This window comes from Zea mays, chromosome 7, assembly GCF_902167145.1.
Source record: "Zea mays cultivar B73 chromosome 7, Zm-B73-REFERENCE-NAM-5.0, whole genome shotgun sequence".
In the NCBI taxonomy this organism is placed as follows: Eukaryota; Viridiplantae; Streptophyta; class Magnoliopsida; order Poales; family Poaceae; genus Zea; species Zea mays.
The window spans coordinates 49103724-49125052 of record NC_050102.1 but is presented as its reverse complement, the minus strand read 5'-3'; the positions used below and the strand labels follow the sequence as shown (position 1 = coordinate 49125052).

The 21329-nt window shown below is 43.8% G+C and overlaps 1 protein-coding gene across 4 annotated transcripts; it reads left to right on the top strand.

Annotated features, from left to right (window-relative positions):
* Window positions 1–7438: 7438 nt before the first annotated feature.
* LOC103632344 (kinesin-like protein KIN-4A) lies at window positions 7439–20263 on the top strand. Of its 4 annotated transcripts, none has more exons than XR_002263473.2 (26): window positions 7475–8479; window positions 9855–10001; window positions 10404–10553; window positions 10659–10915; window positions 11139–11326; window positions 11416–11540; window positions 11806–11842; window positions 12011–12102; window positions 12225–12335; window positions 12413–12523; window positions 14394–14487; window positions 14647–14759; window positions 15828–15923; window positions 16035–16142; window positions 16221–16337; window positions 16451–16531; window positions 16856–16927; window positions 17196–17289; window positions 17381–17412; window positions 17489–17586; window positions 17668–17763; window positions 18284–18505; window positions 18830–18986; window positions 19190–19345; window positions 19428–19725; window positions 19960–20263. XR_002263473.2 is itself a non-coding variant. In XM_008654154.3 (25 exons), exons 1-25 carry the CDS (start codon window positions 8357–8359, stop codon window positions 19647–19649), a joined length of 3099 nt encoding a protein of 1032 aa, XP_008652376.2. In that variant the 5' UTR covers window positions 7439–8356; the 3' UTR covers window positions 19650–20263. The 4 variants fall into 4 exon arrangements, 2 of the variants coding, with proteins under 2 accessions (XP_008652376.2, XP_035816802.1); XR_002263474.2 differs by having other exon boundaries at window positions 8085–8479; window positions 9855–10072; window positions 19960–20247; XM_008654154.3 differs by having other exon boundaries at window positions 7439–8479; window positions 19428–20263.
* The last annotated feature ends 1066 nt before the right edge of the window (window positions 20264–21329 follow it).

Here is a 21329-nt window from a genome sequence, read left to right as displayed (position 1 = left end):
ACGGCCGCCATTGTCGTTGTCGCGCGGCGGAGGAAGGAGTATCATGTCGTAGCTGCCGTCGAGGGACATGAACTCAAGACTCCCGAAACGGAGAATTGTCCCGGGTTGGAGAGGTTGCTGGAGACTACCGATCTGGAGCTTGACGGGAAGTTGTTCGTCAACACGCAGCAGGCCCTACCTGGCGCGCCAACTGTTGGCGTTTCGACCTAGGGGGTCCCTGGACCGACGAGTAAATTGTCGCTGCGTGTCCCAACCCAGATGGGTCGGTGCGAGACGAAACACAAGGGGGGAAAACAGTAAGGGGAAACCGCGGCCTTCGTGTTGTCCTGCGCCCAGGGCGGATGCGCTTGCAGTAGGGGGTTACAAGCGTTCGTGAGGGAGAGAGAGAGAGGGCGCGAGCCTTGTGCGTCGGCCCGTTCTCCCGCGCGGCCACCTTCTCGTACGAGAGCCCTGGACCTTCCTTTTATAGATGTAAGGAGAGGGCCCAGGTGTACAATGGGGGGTGTAGCAATGTGCTAACGTGTCTAGCAAAGGGGAGCCAGAGCCCTATGTACATGCCGTCGTGGCTGTCGGAGAGGTTTTGGCACCCTGTTCATGTGATGTCGTGGTCGTCGGAGGAGCGCTTGAGCCCCGTGGAAGCACAGCTGTCGGGGCTGTCGGATCCTTGCTAACGTCTCCTTGCTTCCGTAAGGGGCTGAGCACCGCCGTCGTCATGGAGCACGCGGGGTGCCATCATTACATGTTTTACCGGGGCGAGCCAGATTGGACGCCGGTCTTGTTCCCCGTAGCCTGAGCTAGCTAGGGATAGGGTAATGATGCCCCCCCCTGTGACGTGGTCGATCCGAGCCCGATGTCGGGCGAGGCGGAGGCTCCTCCGAGGTCGAGGTTGAGTCCGAGCCCTGGGGTCGGGCGAGGCGGAGTCCGTCGTCCGAGGTCGATGTTGAGTCCGAGCCCTGGGGTCGGGCGAGGCGGAGTCTGTCGTCCGAGGTCGAGGTTGAGTCCGAGCCCTAGGGTCGGGCGAGGCGGAGTCTGTCGTCCGAGGTCGAGGTTGAGTCCGAGCCTAGGGGTCGGGCGAGGCGGAGCTTCCTATGGCGCCTGAGGCCGGTCTTGGCGGCTGTCAGCCTCACCCTGACGGGTGGCACAGCAGTCGGAGCAGCACAGGCGGCGCTGTTTTCCTGTCAGGTCGGTCAGTGGAGCGGCGAAGTGACTGCGGTCACTTCGGCTCTATCGACTGAAGAGCGTGCGTCAGGATAAGGTGTCAGGCGATCCTTGCATTAAATGCTCCTGCGATACGGTCGGTTGGCGTGGCGATCTGGCCAAGGTTGCTTCTCCGCGAAGCCTGCCCGAGCTGGGCCTTGGACGAGTCGAAGGTGCGTCCGTTGCTTGAGGGGACCCTCGGGCGAGACGTGAATCCTCCTGGGTCGGCTGCCTTTGCCCGAGGCTGGGCTCGGGCGAGGCGAGATCGTGTCCCTTGAGTGGACGGAGCCTTGACCTGAATCGCGCCCATCAGGCCTTTGCAGCTTTGTGCTGATGGGGGTTACCAGCTGAGATTAGTAGTCTTAGGGGTACCCCTAATTATGGTCCCCGACAATATTCACAAGAGAAGGTTTGACGTGGTTGATATGTGGCTGCTTTTTAAGCGGTAGGTCTTGGGTTCAAGTCACGTTACCTCATTTTTTATTTGTCCCTCCCGCCTAATGGGTTCAACCCAGTAGTTATGGGCGATTAAGGTGGTTTATTTAGTTAAATTATTAGGTTAGGTTGGGTCGAAGAAAATAACTTATTTGCGATGGGTTGGAGTGGTTTTAGGGTGGGTTTCAACCTATTAGCATGGCTAGTTGTTAATATATATAAATGGAAGCGACAGAGAGAATTATGAAGCTGCTGAACAACGCATAGTTTGGTTTGGCACTTTTAGCATATTTTGGACAAACCCTAAGTTTCCTCGGTAGTGCTTATCTCCTGATATTATCCTCTTCTCCTCTGTCACAGCCTTCTATTCATGGTGCCATCCAGTTAAAGTCGGGGTTCCCATAGAGTCCGTAGAAACATTTAGAAGACAGTCTCTTTGATCAACAGTGCGGGCACACGTAGAGACAACCTCCGTAATAAATGGACACGTGGCCTCTATAAATACTCGCCTTTAAAAATCATTTATAAAGACGAGCGTCCTAATTAGCCATCTCTAAAAAAAACTAATCAAATACTAATAGAGATATACATGTCAAGATGTCTGTCTCTAAAAAAATGGTATTACCAGACATGTCCATGAAGTGTTTGTCTTTACACATTAATTAAAATAGGCGAACATCTTAAGATGACAATCTCTATAATAGTTGTATATAAATTTTTCTTACGTTCCGTTTGGATCATTAGAATTGAATTTCATTCTAAAAATAGTAATTTTAGGCATATATCAATTAAGCTAATTCAGTTTTATGCAAAATATATTTGTATATTATTAGCAAAATGTAGAAGATATTTATGTGTTACATTTTTACTATAAATGAGTGAGACGAAGAGTGTCATGTAAGTTATAGAGTAGAAACAAATTCTATTAATACATAAAATCATTTCTCATCCTCCATCATATGAATTTGAGATAGGCTTATATCTGAACTTTGAAAAGTGATGGAATGTCAAATTCCAAACTAAATAAGTTACTTTATTGAGTGAATTCCAATTCTTCTAAAACGAAGGGATCCAAACACCTCGTTACTGGAATTTATTACTTTTATGAAGACCTGGCACACGAAGGAAAACAATATTGACTGATTATCGAGTACCTTGTTTAGTTTCCTAAGAACCAACTATCCTATGTCTTTGTTTGGTCTAGGACCGGCAATGGCAGCGCATTGATCCAATCAATTCTAGATCCAATAGTTGCAGTGTTAGGGATACGGATATTTTGTTTTCATGGCCTTGGCCACACGGTGCATGAGGAAACCATGTGACGGCGAGATAGGAACTCCACGAGTGCGTGAAGGTAGCGGATAGAGATGGTAATGGTCCCAATCTCTGATTTCCTGCCGAGAATTCACCTTAATACATATAGATTGTAGTGAATAATAGTGTATCTAAAAAAGCCTTAGAGAATATAGATGGAAAAATTTCTTCCTTTCAAGAATATAAATAGGAAACGGTGTTCTTTGATGGGCAAACGGGGACGAGAACGGAGAAGCATTCTTTATCCCTAATTTCTGCGGGGACCTATTAAACTTACATGTTATAATAATTTTGCATAATAGTTAATTATAAAAATAAATAATTATCTTATGAAAAGATCACTTATTATATAAATAGATCATTTTTATGTACATATAATGACTTTTTATATCTGATAATGTATATAAGTGAGTTTTGTATTAATACAAAGAAAGTATGTTTTAATTATAATTTAAGTAGGCACGGTAATACCTTGGGGGATTTATCGCTGTGGGAAATAGGGATGGGAAAAAAATACTCCGCAAATGTTTGTAGGGATTTCCGTGGACCGTGGGATGTAGATGATAAGTTATTCTACGGGGAATTTTCCATTGCTGTCACTAGTAGCGGATACCGCGTACACATACCGCGTACACAGGAGTGGGGCAACGATCTTACAGGCTAGGGCTTCCAATATAAAAAAGGATTTTTATTCTATGTTTCTAGTTTAGCGTCACTGTTTAGTTTTACCTCTCTAGAGACGCAGTGTGACCATTTACGAGGTGAATGGAGGATAGGTAAAAAATGCTGAAACAAACACCATAGTCATTCTAATTCATGTTTTCAGAGATGTACCCTCTAGTTTCATAATTTCTATAGTTTTGGACAAGGCTTTGATTAAATTTCTAGATTCTAATTAATAATGACATTTAAATAGCTAGTTTCAAGATGTTAGGTTGACATGCATATATTAGTTTTACAAGCACTTTCAAAATACATTATATTTGTTCACCTTTTTAATATTGTAAGAGGCAATTCATTGTATGCCATTACAATTTTGCTCAATACCTTATTTACCATCACAGGTACTTTGATCCCTTTTGTGCATGTGACTGAGATGCAATTTATTACTCTTTCATACCATCACTAGTGCCATAGAAGTGATTAGAACATGCAACTTTTTTGCGATGGCAAAAAAAAGTACATAAGAAAATTGCAGTGTCATATAGAAATTAAATAGAAAATCATAGCCAAAGTTATGTTTTTAGACTATCAATGTCCAAAACGATAGAAATTATAAAAATCAAAGGGAATACATAAACAATGCCAACTGAATTCAAAGATCATTGTATTGATTCTCACACTACGGACTAAATGCTCATCGAGGTATATTCATAAGCGTCAGCTTATACTTATGTATATAAATGTGTGTATTTGTGTTGGATCTTGTAAAAGAATTATTGACTACATTCTTCTTCTGTTTTTTATACTGTTTTCGTAAACTGTTACATTTGACTTAATATACTATTGCTGCGATAGTGAAATTAATCAAGTAAAACACAAATCAATATAAGATAAATAGTTAGTCATACTAGGCAATTTGATGAGGACTTAGACCATGCACTAGAGTTAATAATTATTAGTTGCTAAAATTAGTTATAAACATACAAACAATCTAACTAATTATTTAACTATTAGCTAGTTTTAGTTGAAGACATCTAAACACGCCGGCTGATAGTTTAATTAACCATTAGCTACACATTTAACTACATATTAGTTATTAGCTAATTCAACCTAGTTAAAATTAGTTAGTAGTTAGCAGGCTTTTGTTAGCCAGCTAATTTTATTTAGTAATTTTTAGTCAGCTAATTATTGTCTCCGGTGCGTTTAATCAGAGTCTTACTAACTCAGGTAGCTTTTTTGTTCGAATCTGCCCTCTTGGGTTAAGACTGTGATTCGACATGTGTGTGTTTGTTTTCTCCAAGAATTTAGTAGTGGTAGGCAACATGCTACTTCACAGCTAGCGAGGTTTCTATAATAACTTTAATCTTTTAAATATGTCACTCCAATTTGTTTGGTGCTTATTAAAATATAAAAACAGTGTGTGTATTCTCGTGTCTATATACGTATTTTAAAATCGATGTAATTTTGGAACTGAGACAATATATATGCAACTCCGTAGTCGATCACTCTGGTGTGGACACGTGCACACATAGTCAAGTACTATTTGTACCCAACAAATTGTAGTTTAAGCCACTCTTCTTAAAGTATTGTACTAGATGTAGATTAGTGGAGTGTAACTGCACTAGGGATCAAATCCTCAATTAATTTCCCCCACAAAAGTGCCATATATGTATTCTTAGAGATGATCTAGGTCACTAGAGTTATTATTTCTTATTATTAAACCCGAAACTGCGGTCAGTCAGTGTGTCGCTGACACAGGGGTTAGTGAGTAGTTCAAAATTTCCTCTACTTTGAGAAACAATTACGTTCCCAGCTAGTGGATCCGGGCGCTATGATGGTCATCATTTGTCAATGAGACAAAATCAGAATATATCCTAATCCATGATAGACCTAGCTAGCCGATCATTCCAGAAGAAAGCATAGGTAAGTAAAATAATGAATAACAGTGTTTTTTTTTTCATGTCATACTGCACACCATTCTGGACTCGGACAGCTGATGAACATCTATTTTGCCGCCTCACGAATAAACGCGCGAGTAACTAAAAAGATTGGATCGGATGTTATGCATTATCCAGGAAACTTGTAGTAAATCCTATACACATACTACACGTCCCTTGGAAACGATATGATTTCACAAAAGCAACTAGTAGCATAGCGGGGTCTTCCATGGAACGTATTTCAGAGATGATATTATCCATGTCCATGCCTAGGTTCACTAAAGAAACCATATAAGAAAGAGCAAAGCAACAGGCGGCGAAAAAAAGAGGGGGGTTAAGAAACAAAGCGCTGCACGAGAGAGAGGTGGGTCGGATCGGTCGGTCAAGCCCATGCTGCAGCGCAGGCTGCTGTATTCTGGTACAGCTAACTTTAGGCAGTGGCACTGGCAGTCCACAACCAAACCTCCCACCAACAAGCTTGTGCCCAGCCTTGGATGAAATAAGAAAAAAAGAGAAAGAGAGAGACCGAGCCGTGAAATATATAAAAAAACAAACAAGTACATTGTTCTGGAAGGCACATGGGACTGGCTAACCACCGAGACGTGAAAGGGGATCCAGCACTTTGTGCAAAACAATATGATACTCAGATAATGTGACGTGCATGTGTGCGCGCGCGAGAGAGGGGCACCTGCCCCCGCATAAACTACGGGATTATTACGTCGCTGTTAGAGGGGAGGTGGAGCGTTGGCATCAGCGACGTCCCGCGCGCAAACCGAATGTGGCCTGTTGAGACGCCATTCACGCGTACGCCTCCTCCTCCTCCTCCTCCTCCTCTGTTTCTGCTTGCTTGCTAACCTAATGGCATAGCAGAATTGACGCCCCATCAGCTTCGATCGATGGAGTTAGGAGTGTTGTTTGTTTCATCGTCTATCTACTGTCCTCTGAGTGACGGCGACGTCGCCATGCATGCTCTCGACACTCTTGCGCCTTGCAACTTATTAGGAGTACTTGTTACTTTACTACTCCGTTCTGACTTGACTCTAGACCACGTTCTGTGTGTGCTGTGCTGTCATATATAGCGTCGTTGGCCCGTGTTCGTTTTTTTTTGTAGCGGTGGTGGGAGGAGGAGGAGGAGATGGGGACAGCGTTTGTTAGCGATTCGAGGGGGAAAGCTTATTACATGAAACAACGGCACCAGTCAATGCTTTTCGGTCCCCCAAGTTAATTTCTTGTGGTCTTGTGGAAGCCACTAGGCAACGATGCGGCAGCGTCACGTTTATGGATGGGAAATACGTTACGGTATGTATAAAGTGCATGAGAACTCAACGTGGCGCTACAGTTACAGTATGCCTGGCTCCACATCACCACATGCAGTGCACTGCCGTACCGTGTACGTAGCTTGTCTTGTCCCGCTGTTGTTTTCCCTAGCTACTACACGTTGCCATTGTCCGTTACATTTACTATATATATATACTACCAGTACCAGAGAGCAGGTGGGCAGCTCTGATGTTCTGGCTCCTGACTGCCTTCACAGGCACTGAATCGGAGCAACAGTTCCGGTTTCTCTTTCTATTATTTCTCGATTAATAAGGCGAGAAAAAGGCGACCAGCGAATGAAATGGGGAAAATGTGTTTTCCTGATAGAAATCCTGCCCGCGATAATTATTTTTTTTATAAAAAAAAATTAGCACTACGTCTCGCTTGATAGGGATCCGTACGGAAAAAGATAAATCAGCAGATGGTAGGATTTACTTTCAAGACGAGAGAGAGAGAGGTCAGTTCGGTCAATTGTGCTTGGGTCACTAACAACCAAGAAGATGCCACGTCCTTGTTGCGGCGGACGGACGAGCGAGCGAGCGAGCAGTGGAAAGGTAATAACACCGCAGCTGCAGGCAGTGATTAATCACTCGCTCTCTCGCTCGCTCCCCGTCCCTGCCCACTCACTCACTCACCTTCGCCGGGAAAAAAAGGAGGAAAGGAAATAAAATACTCCAAGCCAAGAGAGCGGCAGGCCGCAGGGGCACCCCCCACACCCACAGGCCATCCTTCACCAGCACACACTCATCTCCCACACCTAGCCTAGCCTTGCTTTGTCCTCCTCCGTCTCGCTCTCGCTCTCCGTCTCCATTCCCACCCACCACCAAACACCAGGCCCAAAGGACCCCCCGCCTTCCCAACTAAGAGCACCAGCGCAGCGGGGAGGGGGAATCAGGGCAGCAAGATCCGAGCAGCAGGAGTGGCAAGCAGCATTTGTAGCCACAGCTCGCTCACTCAATTGCAGCTAGCCGCGGTTGCGGTTGGACTGGATCGGCGGCAGGGCAGGGCAGGGCAGGGCGCGCGGCGGTGGTGGTAGTTGCAGAAGTGACGGTCAAGTTTTCCTCGCTCCTTGCTTCGGCCGAGACTCCGCCTGACGCTACTACCAACATCTCCACCTGAATCCATCTCTATCTACCTCGCACGAACGAACAGAGACAGGGGAGGGGAGGGGGGGAATTGAAGTGTAACCCAAGGAAAGGAACCATGATGGTGTGGCAGGCGGAGGAGGAGGATTGATCCATCCGTCAACCCATCAGACCCGTCCATCCATCGGTGGTGGTGGTGGTGGCTGCTGTTACTCGCTATCACCATCTGCTGCTGCCTGCTTTAGTCTTTTGCTTCACTTCTCTTCTTTCTATCCTTCCTCCCCCTGTCTGTTTGTCTGTCTTATTGCCCTCCCTGTTCTTGTTGCTGCTTGCATTGAGAAAAGAGAGAGAGAGAGACAGAGAGAGATAGAAAGTGGTTGCTAGTTGTATGGTCGTCCGGTGGGCGCGATGACCATGGAGCACGGCGAGGATTGCTGCGTCAAGGTGGCGGTCCACGCGCGCCCCCTCATCGGCGACGAGAAGCTGCAGGGCTGTAAGGACTGCGTCGCCGTCGTGCCGGGCAAGCCGCAGGTATCGATTCTGCGACTTCTTTGCTTCTTCGCTGGGGAGTGGGCCGGGCATGAATCTTCGGATGTTTCTGAACCTGTGTTTCCCGCCCTCCTGCGTGTGCCTTGTTTACATCTCGGATACACAATTCAGACTCTGGATTGACCCCTGCCAAACAATATTTTTAGAAGTCTGCCTGTCCTGCTATTTCCCCATGTTTTCTAGTACAATTTTCAGAGGCATTTTGACACTGCATGCAGATTTTCAGGGTGTTTCTTCTTCTTCTTCTTCTTCTTCTTCTCTGTATTCTATTCTATCTTGCACCGCTGAGAGTCTGTTTCGCCAACAAGAGTACAGGTACAGCAGAGCAGAGATAAATTGACCATGTCGAAACAATCCAGATCTCTCTCCGTGTGTGTGCGTGGGAGAGAGGGGGAGAGAGTGAAAAAAAAAATCTAGGAGGAACGGAATCTAGGTTGCTTCTTCCATTCTAGGTCTCTTCCTAGCTGTGTACTTCTGAGCCTCTGACAGAGACGCCCAGAATTTCTCTTCGTTCCCTCTCGCTTTCTTTTCATTAATTCGGTTTCAGGTACAAGGGAAAAAAAGTGTCGGCAGGGCAAAACCTTCCGCATTTTTGGTGCGAACTTGTTCCCAATCCTGCTCATGTTCTTGCTATCCTCTGTCTGGCTAGGCAGGAGTCCTGTCTGCGTCACGCGCAGTTATATTATATCACAACTCTGATTTTTTTTTTCATTATTTTTTGGCCAGCCTTTTGTTGATCAGACTCTCCACTTCTCTCCACCATTGCTTGCTTCCTTTTTTTCCCTTTCTTTCAGAAAAATTTAATCCTTTTCCTCATAAAAGTGTGATACTTACTATTCATCCGCTAAAGGCTAGTTTGGGAACTTAAATCTCCTTCAGAAGTAGAGATTAATTTTCTTCTCAATCTCTGGGAATTCTAGACGAGATTCTAGCATGAGTAACCCTGAGATCTGTTGGACCAGTCTTTACAGCTTGTTTTGGGTTCTCTAGACTAGATGCTCTCTCCATTTCCAGCTGCCAGCCAGCCAGGCAGCCTTGTTTGTTAACGATCGATTTTAGCTGATGCATCTTGTGGTGAAGATGAAAAGGAGCTTTCGTTTGCCTCCATACATACGGCCATACCAATGATGATGATGAAATGCAGCACATGCACATGCATGCATGTGTATGTGTGGGGGGCTTCCATGACTTTGTTGCTTTTTTACCAGCTGGGTTTCTGTCTACACTAGTAGTAGTACCGTATGCTTATGCTCGTCATCATTAGATAGGCAGCCTGACATTTGATTTGGCCGGCATTTCTAGTAGCATCTCTCTCTGAAAAAAAAACCCCTATGTATTTTGTTTTCCCATCGCGCAGGTTCAGATCGGCAGCCACTCCTTCACCTTCGACCATGTCTACGGCAGCACAGGCACGCCGTCGGCGGCCATGTTCGACGAGTGCGTGGCGCCGCTGGTCGACGGCCTCTTCCAGGGCTACAACGCTACGGTGCTGGCATACGGCCAGGTTGGCATCCTGCTGCTTCCTCTATCCTCTTCGTCGGCCACCACCACGCATGCCTGCTCTCCTCGGTCGGGGTCGGTCCTCCCCTCCCTCAATCATTTGGCTCGCATCCCATGTGCCATTGATGCCGTGCAGCCAAGGAGCTGAAAAAGCTTGGACCACCAAGTTGGGGGCCTAGCCACACGGAAAAGGCCAGCAGCACAACATGTGGTCTGGGGCTGGGATGGAACACAAATTACCTGCTTTTTATTTTTTTGGCTCCAGCTGTTTGTGACACGATGATGATGGGGTCGACTGTGTCTCCGTGCTCCCAGAACCACCAAATGCTCATCGGTTTCAGTTTCAGCTTCATGATGCATATATAGCTTTAATAGATCTTTTCTTCTTCTTTTTTGTCCCCACCAGACCGGATCAGGGAAGACGTACACCATGGGCACTGCCTGCAAGGAGGGGTCGCATATCGGGATCATCCCACGAGCCATGGCTGCGCTGTTTGACAAAATTGAGAACCTGAAAACCCAAGTGGAGTTCCAGTTACGAGTATCGTTCATCGAGGTGCAAGAACTGTTCCAGATACTTGCGTGCGAATGAAATGCCAGATCAGTTCTTCTGATGAGATCTTACATGTGGAACCAATTGGTGCGCATTTGCTTTTCGCAGATTCTGAAAGAAGAGGTGAGGGATCTACTTGACCCCACTGCTGGTACCGTGGGCAAAGCAGAGAATGGCAATGGCCACGCAAAACTGTCTGTGCCAGGGAAACCCCCTGTGCAGATCCGAGAGGCGTCGAATGGAGTCATAACGCTAGCTGGATCCACTGAGGTGCATGTCACCACTCAGAAGGAAATGGCCGCATGCCTCGAACAAGGTTCCCTCAGTCGCGCAACTGGAAGTACCAACATGAACAACCAGTCAAGGTTGGCCACATCATCCTAACCTGACTTTTTATCTTTTGTGCTACAATGGACTCAGAATATTTACCAGTTATAATGAATGACAATAAGAAAATATATCATGAAACCTGTCAAAATTCATAGTCGGTGTTCCATGTGTTAAGGTTATGAATATTTCTTGATATTCTGCTACCATCATGATGCTTGTTTTCAATGAACCTTATACTCTGGTTATGCCATGTAATAGTCGTTCCCATGCCATCTTCACAATCACATTGGAGCAGATGCGCAAAATAGACCCCATCATGACTGCAGATGGAATGCCTATTGAAGAGATGAATGAAGACTATCTCTGTGCCAAACTACACTTAGTAGATCTTGCTGGATCAGAACGGGCTAAGAGAACTGGTTCAGATGGCCTGCGCTTCAAGGAAGGTATGCTTGCTTCTTGTCTGTCCAAACCCTTAGCCTATGTATTTATTTCTATGCCAAATTAAAGGCTATTTTATACTTCGTGACATTAGGTGTTCACATCAACCGAGGACTTCTCGCTCTCGGCAATGTCATAAGTGCTCTTGGAGATGAGAAAAAAAGAAAAGAAGGTGCTCACGTTCCTTATCGGGACAGCAAGCTCACCCGTCTTTTGCAGGTATTATTTTTGGTCACCTATAAATGCAAAAAGAAAATTGATTTTATGGAGCACTTTATAGTAGTGTTCAGAAATATAGTTATGCTCAACTCGTCTTTCAGCAGTTAATATTTTCCAATCTAATAGAAACCTATTGACATTTCTGTGTGAAGCTTGCTCATGAAATTCATATTACTAACTAGTTGTTACTGATATTTCATCCGTAGTATGTTCAAGGAATTCATATTACTGACTCTTCCTATATCATCTGCTTCATCTATTACAGGACTCCCTAGGTGGAAATAGTAAGACTGTCATGATAGGTAATTTATCTTGTCGGTGATTGCTCCATGTTTCTTACATTTTACTTGGACTATATTTGCTGATCTAAGTGATATAGAAAATTAAGTCCAGTAATATTTGTTTAACTACAAAAAAGTGTTGCTTGAGCTTACACTCACCTGAGTTAAACATATCTTTTTCTCCTGCAGCTTGCATAAGTCCAGCAGATATTAATGCTGAAGAGACATTAAACACTTTGAAATATGCTAACCGGGCACGTAATATCCAAAACAAGCCGATTGTGAGTCTGTTGTCTCCTCAGTAACCTAATTGACATGTTTTTGGTTGTTCTTTTTATCCAGGATGTACCCTGATTCATCTTATCATTCTATGTCTGATGTGTTCATGAAACTGAATTTTCAGGTCAATAGAAATCCTATCGCTGATGAGATGAAAAGAATGCGCCAGCAGATTGAATACTTGCAGGCAGAGCTTGTTTCGGCTCGAGGAGGAGCCACATCAGATGATGTTCAGGTAAATATCCTTAACAAACTTAGATTGTCAAAGAAAAATAGCAACAAGAATTATATTCACAGAACTTCAATTTTCAGGGTCTCAGAGAGAGGATTTCATGGCTTGAACAAACGAATGAAGACCTCTGCAGGGAACTATATGATAGTCGCAACCGGTCTCAAAATGATCCATGTGAACCTGAAATACAAGTATGTCACAGAGTCTGTTGGAATGACTTGATTGTATTGCATAGAGGTGATGGTTACATATATAGACACAGAACCCTAATCCTAATGGGCCGACAGCCCAACTATGGTGCCGACCCTCACACACACACATAGTCCAACATCTCCCCCCCCCCCCCCCCCCCCCCCCCCCGTAGTCGCAACGGGGGCACCACACACGATGAGAGTGGAGTAGAAGCTGAAGGTAGGAGCCGACGGGTTGATATCCCCCGCAGTCGCAACGTCGTGAGGGTGCAAATTTTGCGGCTAGAGTAGAGATCGTTGTGGACTTCGAGAAGATGATAACCCTTGGATGCCGAGGTAGCCGAAGTCAAAGTGGTCGTGGTCGGGAGACACGCAGCAGTAGCCTGTTCTTCGGGACGGGTCGACGTTCAAGCGTCAACGGTCGGCGGCGCGACACGACAAAAGAGCACCAGCAGGCCGATCTTCTTGCTTCTTCAGTCGTCCGGTCGTCGAGGAGCCCTGCCAGGGAGGCCGGCAGCACTGCATGCGTTTGCGCTGGTCAGGGTGGTCGTGCCTGCGGCAGAATAGAAGGGGCAACGACAGATCCGGCCGGGGAAGGCCACGACAGCGACGAATCAAGCCAGGAAAACGGCGATCCGGCCAAAGGGACGGCAGATCTAGCCGAGAAGGCCACAGCAGCAATGGATCCGGCCGGGAAAGCCGTGGAAGCGACAGATCCAGTTATGGCAGCGACGAACAAGGGTGTAGGCGACGGGCAGGTCTAGCCGAGCAGGGGCTTGTGCCGGGCTTGGGAAGGGGTTTGTCGCCGGCGATGGGAGAGGTGCAAACTGCGAAGAATAGGAAGAAGGCGCTGCTGGGCGTCGACACAGTCAGGGAGGAGGCCGATGCGATGGCGGTGGTTGCACAGGCAGAGACGCTGGCACAGGGGTCGGTGCGTAGGGCAGCCACGCCACCAGGGAGCAGGGGGGCGACTGCACTAGGCAGGGGAAGAGGGAGGATGCCACAACGACCATGGGAAGGAGGCGGCGACATTCAGGAAAGAAGAGGAAGGGCCGCTGCGGCAGCAACACAGGCTAGGGGAGGGGCCGCAGCACCATGGGCGCTCGCCGACAAGGACCACAGGACGCCGTAGATGGGCCGCGTGGCGCAAGAAGGGTGTTAGGTGTGGGCCACAGGGTAGGGGGCGGATCCGGCAGCGGCGGCCATGGCCGCACCGGCCTATGCGCTGTCGTGGAGGTTGAAGGGGACGGGCCGACCCTGGCATGGTCGGGCCAGGGCGGGGGCGACCGGGCATGGGCTCGCCCACTGCAGCGCCGGCGGCTGCTTGTAAGGGAGAAGGGCCGGCTTCCTGAGAGGAGGCGGCGCCGGCGGCTGGGGTAGAAGGTGAGCCACTCAATCGGAGCCAGGATGGGGGGCTGCCCCCGGAAGTGATGGAGGTGCCTCCTGGGGACAATGGCGCGGAAGACAGTGGCGACCGGGCCTAGGGGCTGGGAGTTGGCTATTATGAGCGTGGGAGGAAGGAAACCCTAATTTGATACCATGTTGGAATGAGTTGATTGTATTGCATAGAGGTGGTGGTTACATATATAGACACGAAACTCTAACCCTAATGGTCTGGCAGCCCAACAGTGGTGCCCCCCCCCACACACATAGACACACATAGTCCAACAGAGTCCTTGTGCACTCTTTTGTATGTTGAACATTTAGGCAACCATATGACTTGCACCTGTTGTTCTTTCATGATAAGTTTCCCCCTCACTTGTAGAAAGAGAGAAACAATGGGTACTATACATTTGTTTTCTCCATGAAATTTCTTTCGATTCATATAGTTCTTGAGCTCGACCATAACTAATTGTGCTCTTTGTTTCAGAGGACTTTAAACGGCTTTACCAAAAGCGAAGGGCTCAAAAGAAGCTTGCAAAGTACAGATCCATTTGATGTTCCAATGGCTGACTCAGTAAGAGGTAATTTCTTGGTACCTATATGATTTCTACATCATAGTATTCAGAGGTATTGCTTCCTTTTTCACCATGGCTCTTAACATCAAGGAGATATCATTAACATGTTATTTATGGAGTTATATTGGTTTCTGCATATTTATTGATGTTCCATGCCTGCTGCAGGCAACCCTAAGGATATTGAAGATGAAGTAGCTAAAGAATGGGAACACACAATGCTGCAGGATAGCATGGGCAAGGAGTTGAATGAATTAAATCGACAACTTGAGCGAAAAGAGGTATTGCATATCTAACAATAAAAAGTATGTTCATGATTGTAAATTTCTAGTCAATATACATTCGGTTAAAGGTCCTTGTGCTTCTTATTGCAACATATTACATCCGTTCTCGAATATTTGTCGTCCGCTAGTTCATTTTTGAACTAAAACACGACAAATAAAAAGAACAGAGAGAGTATATTTTAAGCATTATTTCTGGAGACCTATGTTCACCTCCACATATTGTGTCATTGTGTTGTGTATATAATAAAAGAACTTGATCAATCTAGGAGTAACATCGAAAGAAGAATAAATAGACACCTAATTCAAATGGAACAGGAATCATATTAGGGAGGTAGGGGTGTAAAATCACAGATCCAATCAATATGTTGCACAGTCGTTGATGATCCTATAACATCTGACAGTTGTAGGGTTCCTATCTGGCCAGTAAAGCAAAAGATTGAAGGCTGAAAATACAAAGGCAAATTTTTAGAAGTATAAACTCTTAGGATTGATAGTCATTAGAGTGCCATACTTATCTTTGTTTTGTTTAGGCTGTGTGATTTTTATGTAGAGGCGGGAAGTGAGTTCATGATTATTATATCAACTCGATGTAATGATTATGAACTAATAAAATTCTTATTTTCTCAATCTTTTTGAAGTAAATAAATTAATAAGGAACTACACTAATGTATTCATCTAAAATCTATTGCTTACAATGGTTCTATAAATTTGCAAAACTTTGACTTTGAAAGGCAAGTCATCATTAAGTTTACCATTTTTATTCTTGTAAGTTACTCCCTTCGGACTAGGACCACTTTATAAGTCCCAGTTTGACATGCACTGTTTCTCAAGTTACACTTTGACCATTCATTCATTTTATGTTATATTGTTTATCATTACAATCTTATGCTTATTGGATAGAAAATTCGATTACAAATCCTATTGCATCAATTATGTATTACAATAGTTAAAAATTATTGGCCAACTGTTTGGTCAAAGATTGTAAAGTTTGAATTTAGGTAGTAACACTGAAGTTAATTGTTGTAGTTTCCAAGAAACTTACCTATATTTATCAAACCCCTGCAGTCTGAGATGAAAATGTATGGATGTGATACTGTTGCACTTAAGCAGCACTTCGGAAAGAAACTTATGGAGCTTGAAGAAGAGAAAAAAGCAGTACAGGTCTGTTAAATCATTTTATTTTACTATAGAAGATCACCACAGAGTGGTATGTTGCTACACCTTGCAAATGAATACTTCCGATCTTATAAATATATTTCCGGAAAATTTCAGCAAGAGAGGGATAGATTGTTGGCTGAAGTTGAAAGCCTAAGTGCTGATGGCCAAACACATAAACTCCGAGATGCGCAGCTGCAGAAACTAAAATCCCTTGAAGCCCAGGTGAATAGCATTTCACAATGCATTTGAAATTTTTAACCTTCTTTGGCGCTTCTTACTCAACAAAACATTGGCTTGCAGATTCTAGACCTAAAGAAAAAGCACGAGAACCAAATTCAGATTTTGAAGGAAAAGCAGAAGAGTGATGAAGCTGCTAAGAAACTGCAAGAAGAAATTCATTTTATAAAAGCGCAAAAGGTTCCCTTCCTTTTCTCATCTCTTCTATAATCTTGATTTGTCACTTGTCTCATCATTCATACGTGATAATAATATGAACTCATTTACATTAATCCAATTGCTTATGTTGCCAGGTTCAACTACAACACAAAATTAAACAGGAAGCAGAACAGTTCAGGCAATGGAAAGCTACCCGCGAGAAGGAACTTCTTCAGGTATGAACTATCAATTTTAATTTTTATCGTATATAACCTAGGGTTTGTACAACATGTGAGGCTCTATACTCTTATAGTAGTCACAAGATTGAAGTTAAACTGATGACATTATGCAAAATGATAATTCAGAAATGTATAATCAATCAACACAAGATTGAAGTTAAACTGCACTTGCTGATCCATGCCCGTATTTATTTCCTACCGCCTTCTTTAATCTCAAATAGTTGTATAATTCTTCTGTTTTTTTAATTAAATTTAATAGATGAAGTAAGATCATTTGAATAAGCAAGATTCACTAATTCTGTCAATTTTTTCTATAAACAGTTACGCAAGGAGGGACGGAGAAATGAGTATGAACGCCACAAGCTTCAGGCACTTAATCAGCGGCAGAAATTGGTCAGTTTCTTTCCTAAAGAGATGACATAAGAAATGTTGTTCTATGTAAATGACAAAAAAAAAACAAATGAAACAAAAAAAATTATTGCATATTAGGTGCTAGACAATATTTATACAGCACCCTTTTTCTCACAAAAGAGCCTCCTTCTAAACATTTTCCTTCCATTTTTCAAATTTTTACATCTTTTATTCTATAGATCCTTTCTAAACATTTTTATTTCACTTTCAATCTATTCTAACAGCTAGAGTCGACAACTTTTTTTTGCAGGTTTTGCAAAGGAAGACCGAAGAGGCTGCTATGGCTACAAAAAGGCTGAAAGAGATATTAGAAGCTAGGAAATCTTCCGCCCGTGACAGTTCCGGTATCTTTCTCTGCATCTTGACATTATGTATTTGTGTACACTAAAAATACTTTGAATCTAATGGTTCCCCTGTTCTTCCCTCTAAACATAGCTGGCAGCAATGGTACATCTCAAGGCTATAATGTAAGATTATCTATACCTAACATTCCTAAGTTTATTTACACAATTGATACCTAAAGCCATTCTTGATATAACACAGATGGGTGAGAGATCGCTGCAAAAATGGTTTGATCAAGAGCTTGAAGTTATGGTGCATGTGCATGAAGTCCGAAATGAGTACGAAAAACAAAGCCAACTGTACGTAACTCTTATTTTTGCTGTCAAATGTGGACTTTTTTAGACATGTATTTTTTCACTGATTTTTTTTTGTTATTGAAGGCGTGCTGCGCTTGGTGAGGAGCTTGCCATTTTGAAACAAGAAGATATACGGGCTGGTGGATCTAGTCCCCAAAGAGGGAAGAATGGAAACTCTAGGTGATTGTTTTCTTTTCATTTGCGAAAGGGACTCTAGTGTAATGGTTAAGGCTTCCGATTAGCACCTTTAGGTTCTGGGTTCGATCTCCCTCGGGGGTGAATTTCTTGCTTGGTTAAAAAAATATCCTCGTTGTGTCCCGCTCGCTCCCGGGTTACGTCCTGCGTGCCACCCTCCGGCTACACCGTTGCAGAGTGGGTTGTGACGGCCCGCTAGTGATGGGGGCTAGGGTTCGGGAGTTTTCTCGGCCGGAGTTTCGGTGTCTTCTTAATATAATACTGAGAGGACGGTCTTTGACTCCCCGGCCGAGTTTTTTTATTGTTTTCTTCTCATTTATTTGATACTAGGTATCCATTGCTTGTAATTAATTCATGTAAGAAAAAATAGCACACCCTTTACACGTAGCAAGATGTCCAATCCAGTCCTCTAATACGTTTTTAACATATTTAATCTGTTTTGATCTTAAGTGGCAATTAGGGCATCCAAATACTAATGCATATTTGACTGCATTTTATTTCTCAGGACAAATACCTTGTCACCAAATGCAAGACAAGCTAGGATAGCATCACTTGAGAGCATGGTGACAATCTCTTCAAACACTCTTGTTGCAATGGCTTCTCAACTCTCAGAAGCTGAAGAAAGAGAGCGTGCCTTCTCTGGGCGTAGTCGTTGGAATCAATTGCGATCAATGGGGGAGGCAAAGAGCTTACTGCAATATGTCTTTAATGTTGCTGCTGATGCCAGGTTATCTTTTTTTTGGTTCTTCATTTCATGTTATGACATGAGCTATACCTCTGGAAGTTCTCAACTAGTAATGTTTGGAACTAAAAAATCGTCCCTTAAAAAAGAAATAGATGAAAAACCATTACCTTATGCTTTTTCTTAGAATCTGATACCACTTTGAAGTAGAATAGTTACCTGTTATCTTGTTATTTGGTTAGACACCTATTGGGGAAAAACTCAACTACGGGAAGAGGCCCACGGCTGTCTTGCAAAGCCAAGTTATTGTCATATTTTTGCCTTAAAAAAATCAGTGATAATCCTCTAAACTATTAAAATATTTTTCAGATGCCAAGTAAAGGAGAAGGAAGTGGAGATCAAGGAAATGAAGGAACAAATGACAGAGCTGGTGGGCATTCTTCGACACAGTGAATCACGCAGAAGAGAAATGGAGAAGCAGCTCAAGCAAAGAGAACAGACAACTCCAATGGCCACTACACCTCCGGTATGATTTCTCGCAGCATCGTGCATGATTTCAACCAAAGTTGATGTGCAATCAATGTGTACAGTTTTAAGCAGGAGAAAATCAGCTTGTCCTAGGATACAATAGACGAGCTAACTGATATATATAAAGTGATACACTATGACCATAACAATATAATAAAAAGAAGCAATGAACATTCAAGTTACTAATTTCACTTCTTACAGAAAAGTGGAAATGGCACGACGAAGCACTCTGCTGATGACCCCAACACACCACTGTCCCCTGTCGCCGTTCCTGCACAGAAGCAGCTCAAGTATTCTGCTGGAATTGTAAATAGCCCCAGCAAAGGAGTTGCTGCGATAAAAAAAGAGCAACTTAAGGTATCTAGTATCGTACTGTATCTCATCATCATTGTTGCCATCTGTCAGTATTTAATATCTTCATTGACAATTTTCAATGCAGATGGTTCCAATTGCACAGTTGTCTGCGGGGAAGAGAGTTTCAATAGCAGGGCATTCAGGAAAGCTCTGGAGGTGGAAAAGAAGCCATCACCAGTGGCTGATGCAGTTCAAGTGGAAGTGGCAGAAGCCGTGGAAGTTGTCTGAGGTGATACGACACAGTGATGAAACAATCACGAGGATTAGGCCCAGACCTCCACTTCTTCCACATAAACCTCATAACTGATGTGAAACGGACTTGTTTTTGTCTCAACAAGAACTGACACGGTTTGCAAACCTACACAGCTAACTGCCTGCACAAGGTAACAATGCAGTTAATACTCCATGAGATCTCCTTCGTGCTTGTTTTTACTTGGCCACGGGATCGACAAGTATGTGTTCATGGGTGACTCTTGTCTATGGATAGATGTAAATTCCCTGTGGGTTGGTATAAAGTGAGATGTCAACGTAGAGAAAGAAAATAGTTAGTGGGTGAGTGAGCAGAGTGAATGGGCATTCTTTCATGCAAATACTGAGCACAATGCTTAATGTTTCAGCCTTCACTGACGGTGACATGTCAATAGTTGGTGTTCGTCTTCACAAAGGAATCTGTCAAAGGAAGGCGCCTTGTAAAGTCTTTCTTGTGCTGTTGTGTGATAGTTTTGTGTGAAGGGTAACTGAAAGTTGAATGGGTTTTGTGCTCGAGTGATAGTCTATTTTCCCCTCTTCTTTTGTTTGTTGATACTAAAATGAGAAAAGACAAGTGATATTGGTTTGGTTTGCTAGGAGTATTGTGATGTAATGCAGAAACTTGTTCCCCTATATCAGTACACCCTTTTAATCTATGTATTGTGGAGTACTGATTGCTGACTACTGTTGATGTCCGAAGGGATCCGGATTACACACCGCACGTCTTCGGTTGACACACGACATTAAATACAGCAGGGAACATAGAGGATGGACAAAATCGATCGAGAAACTGATCAACCCAAAGTTGACTCGAACATTTTCAAGGAAGACTAGTCACGGAGAAGCACATGAGATTGTTGTAGGAGTGGCAAAACCACTTAGAACACCATCAAATCTCACCGAAAGACATGAACACTGAGAAAGGAACAAAAAGATAGTAGGTGTATTTTGATCGATGGATCTCATATATAGAGCGAGGATGAGGGGTTATATTATCCCATTAGGAAACTACTTTAAAACATGTTGGGCAAGTTATTAATTCTAAAACCAGCCCGGAGGGAGAGAGATTTGAGTTTGTAGCCACCCTACCTACAACAATAGAGCATGTAGTCTATCAGTTGGTGGCCAAATTGTTGGAGGATATTCGAGTGGTTAGTGAGTATCCGAAAGTGTTTCTGAAGGAGTTGCCAGGTATGTCACCTGATCGGAACATAGAGTTCATTATCGATATCTTACCTAGAGATGCCCCTATATATTTCCAAGAGACCTTATAGGATGTCGATTGAAGAATTAAAAGAATTTAAGAGACAATAAAAGGAGTTGATGTATATGTGATTTATTTGACCTAGTTCCTCACCCTCGGGGTCACCCGTCCTATTCATACAGAAAAAGGATGGCTACTAGAGGATGTGCATGGATTATCGATTGCTCAATGAAGTAACTATCAAATATAAGTATTCTTTACCTCGTATAGAAGATTTGTTCAACCAAATGAGAGAAGCGAAAGTTTTTTTCTAAGATTGATCTATGATCCAATTATCACCAGATGAAGATCATGCCACTAGTTATGAACTATATGAGTACATAATGATGTTCTTTGGGTTGACAAATGTACCAGCCAACTTCATGTATTGATGAACAAGGTGTTCATGGAATATCTTGATAGATTCATCGTAGTATTTATTGACGATATCTTGATTTATTTGAAGGATGAGGATGAGCATGAGGAACACCTAAG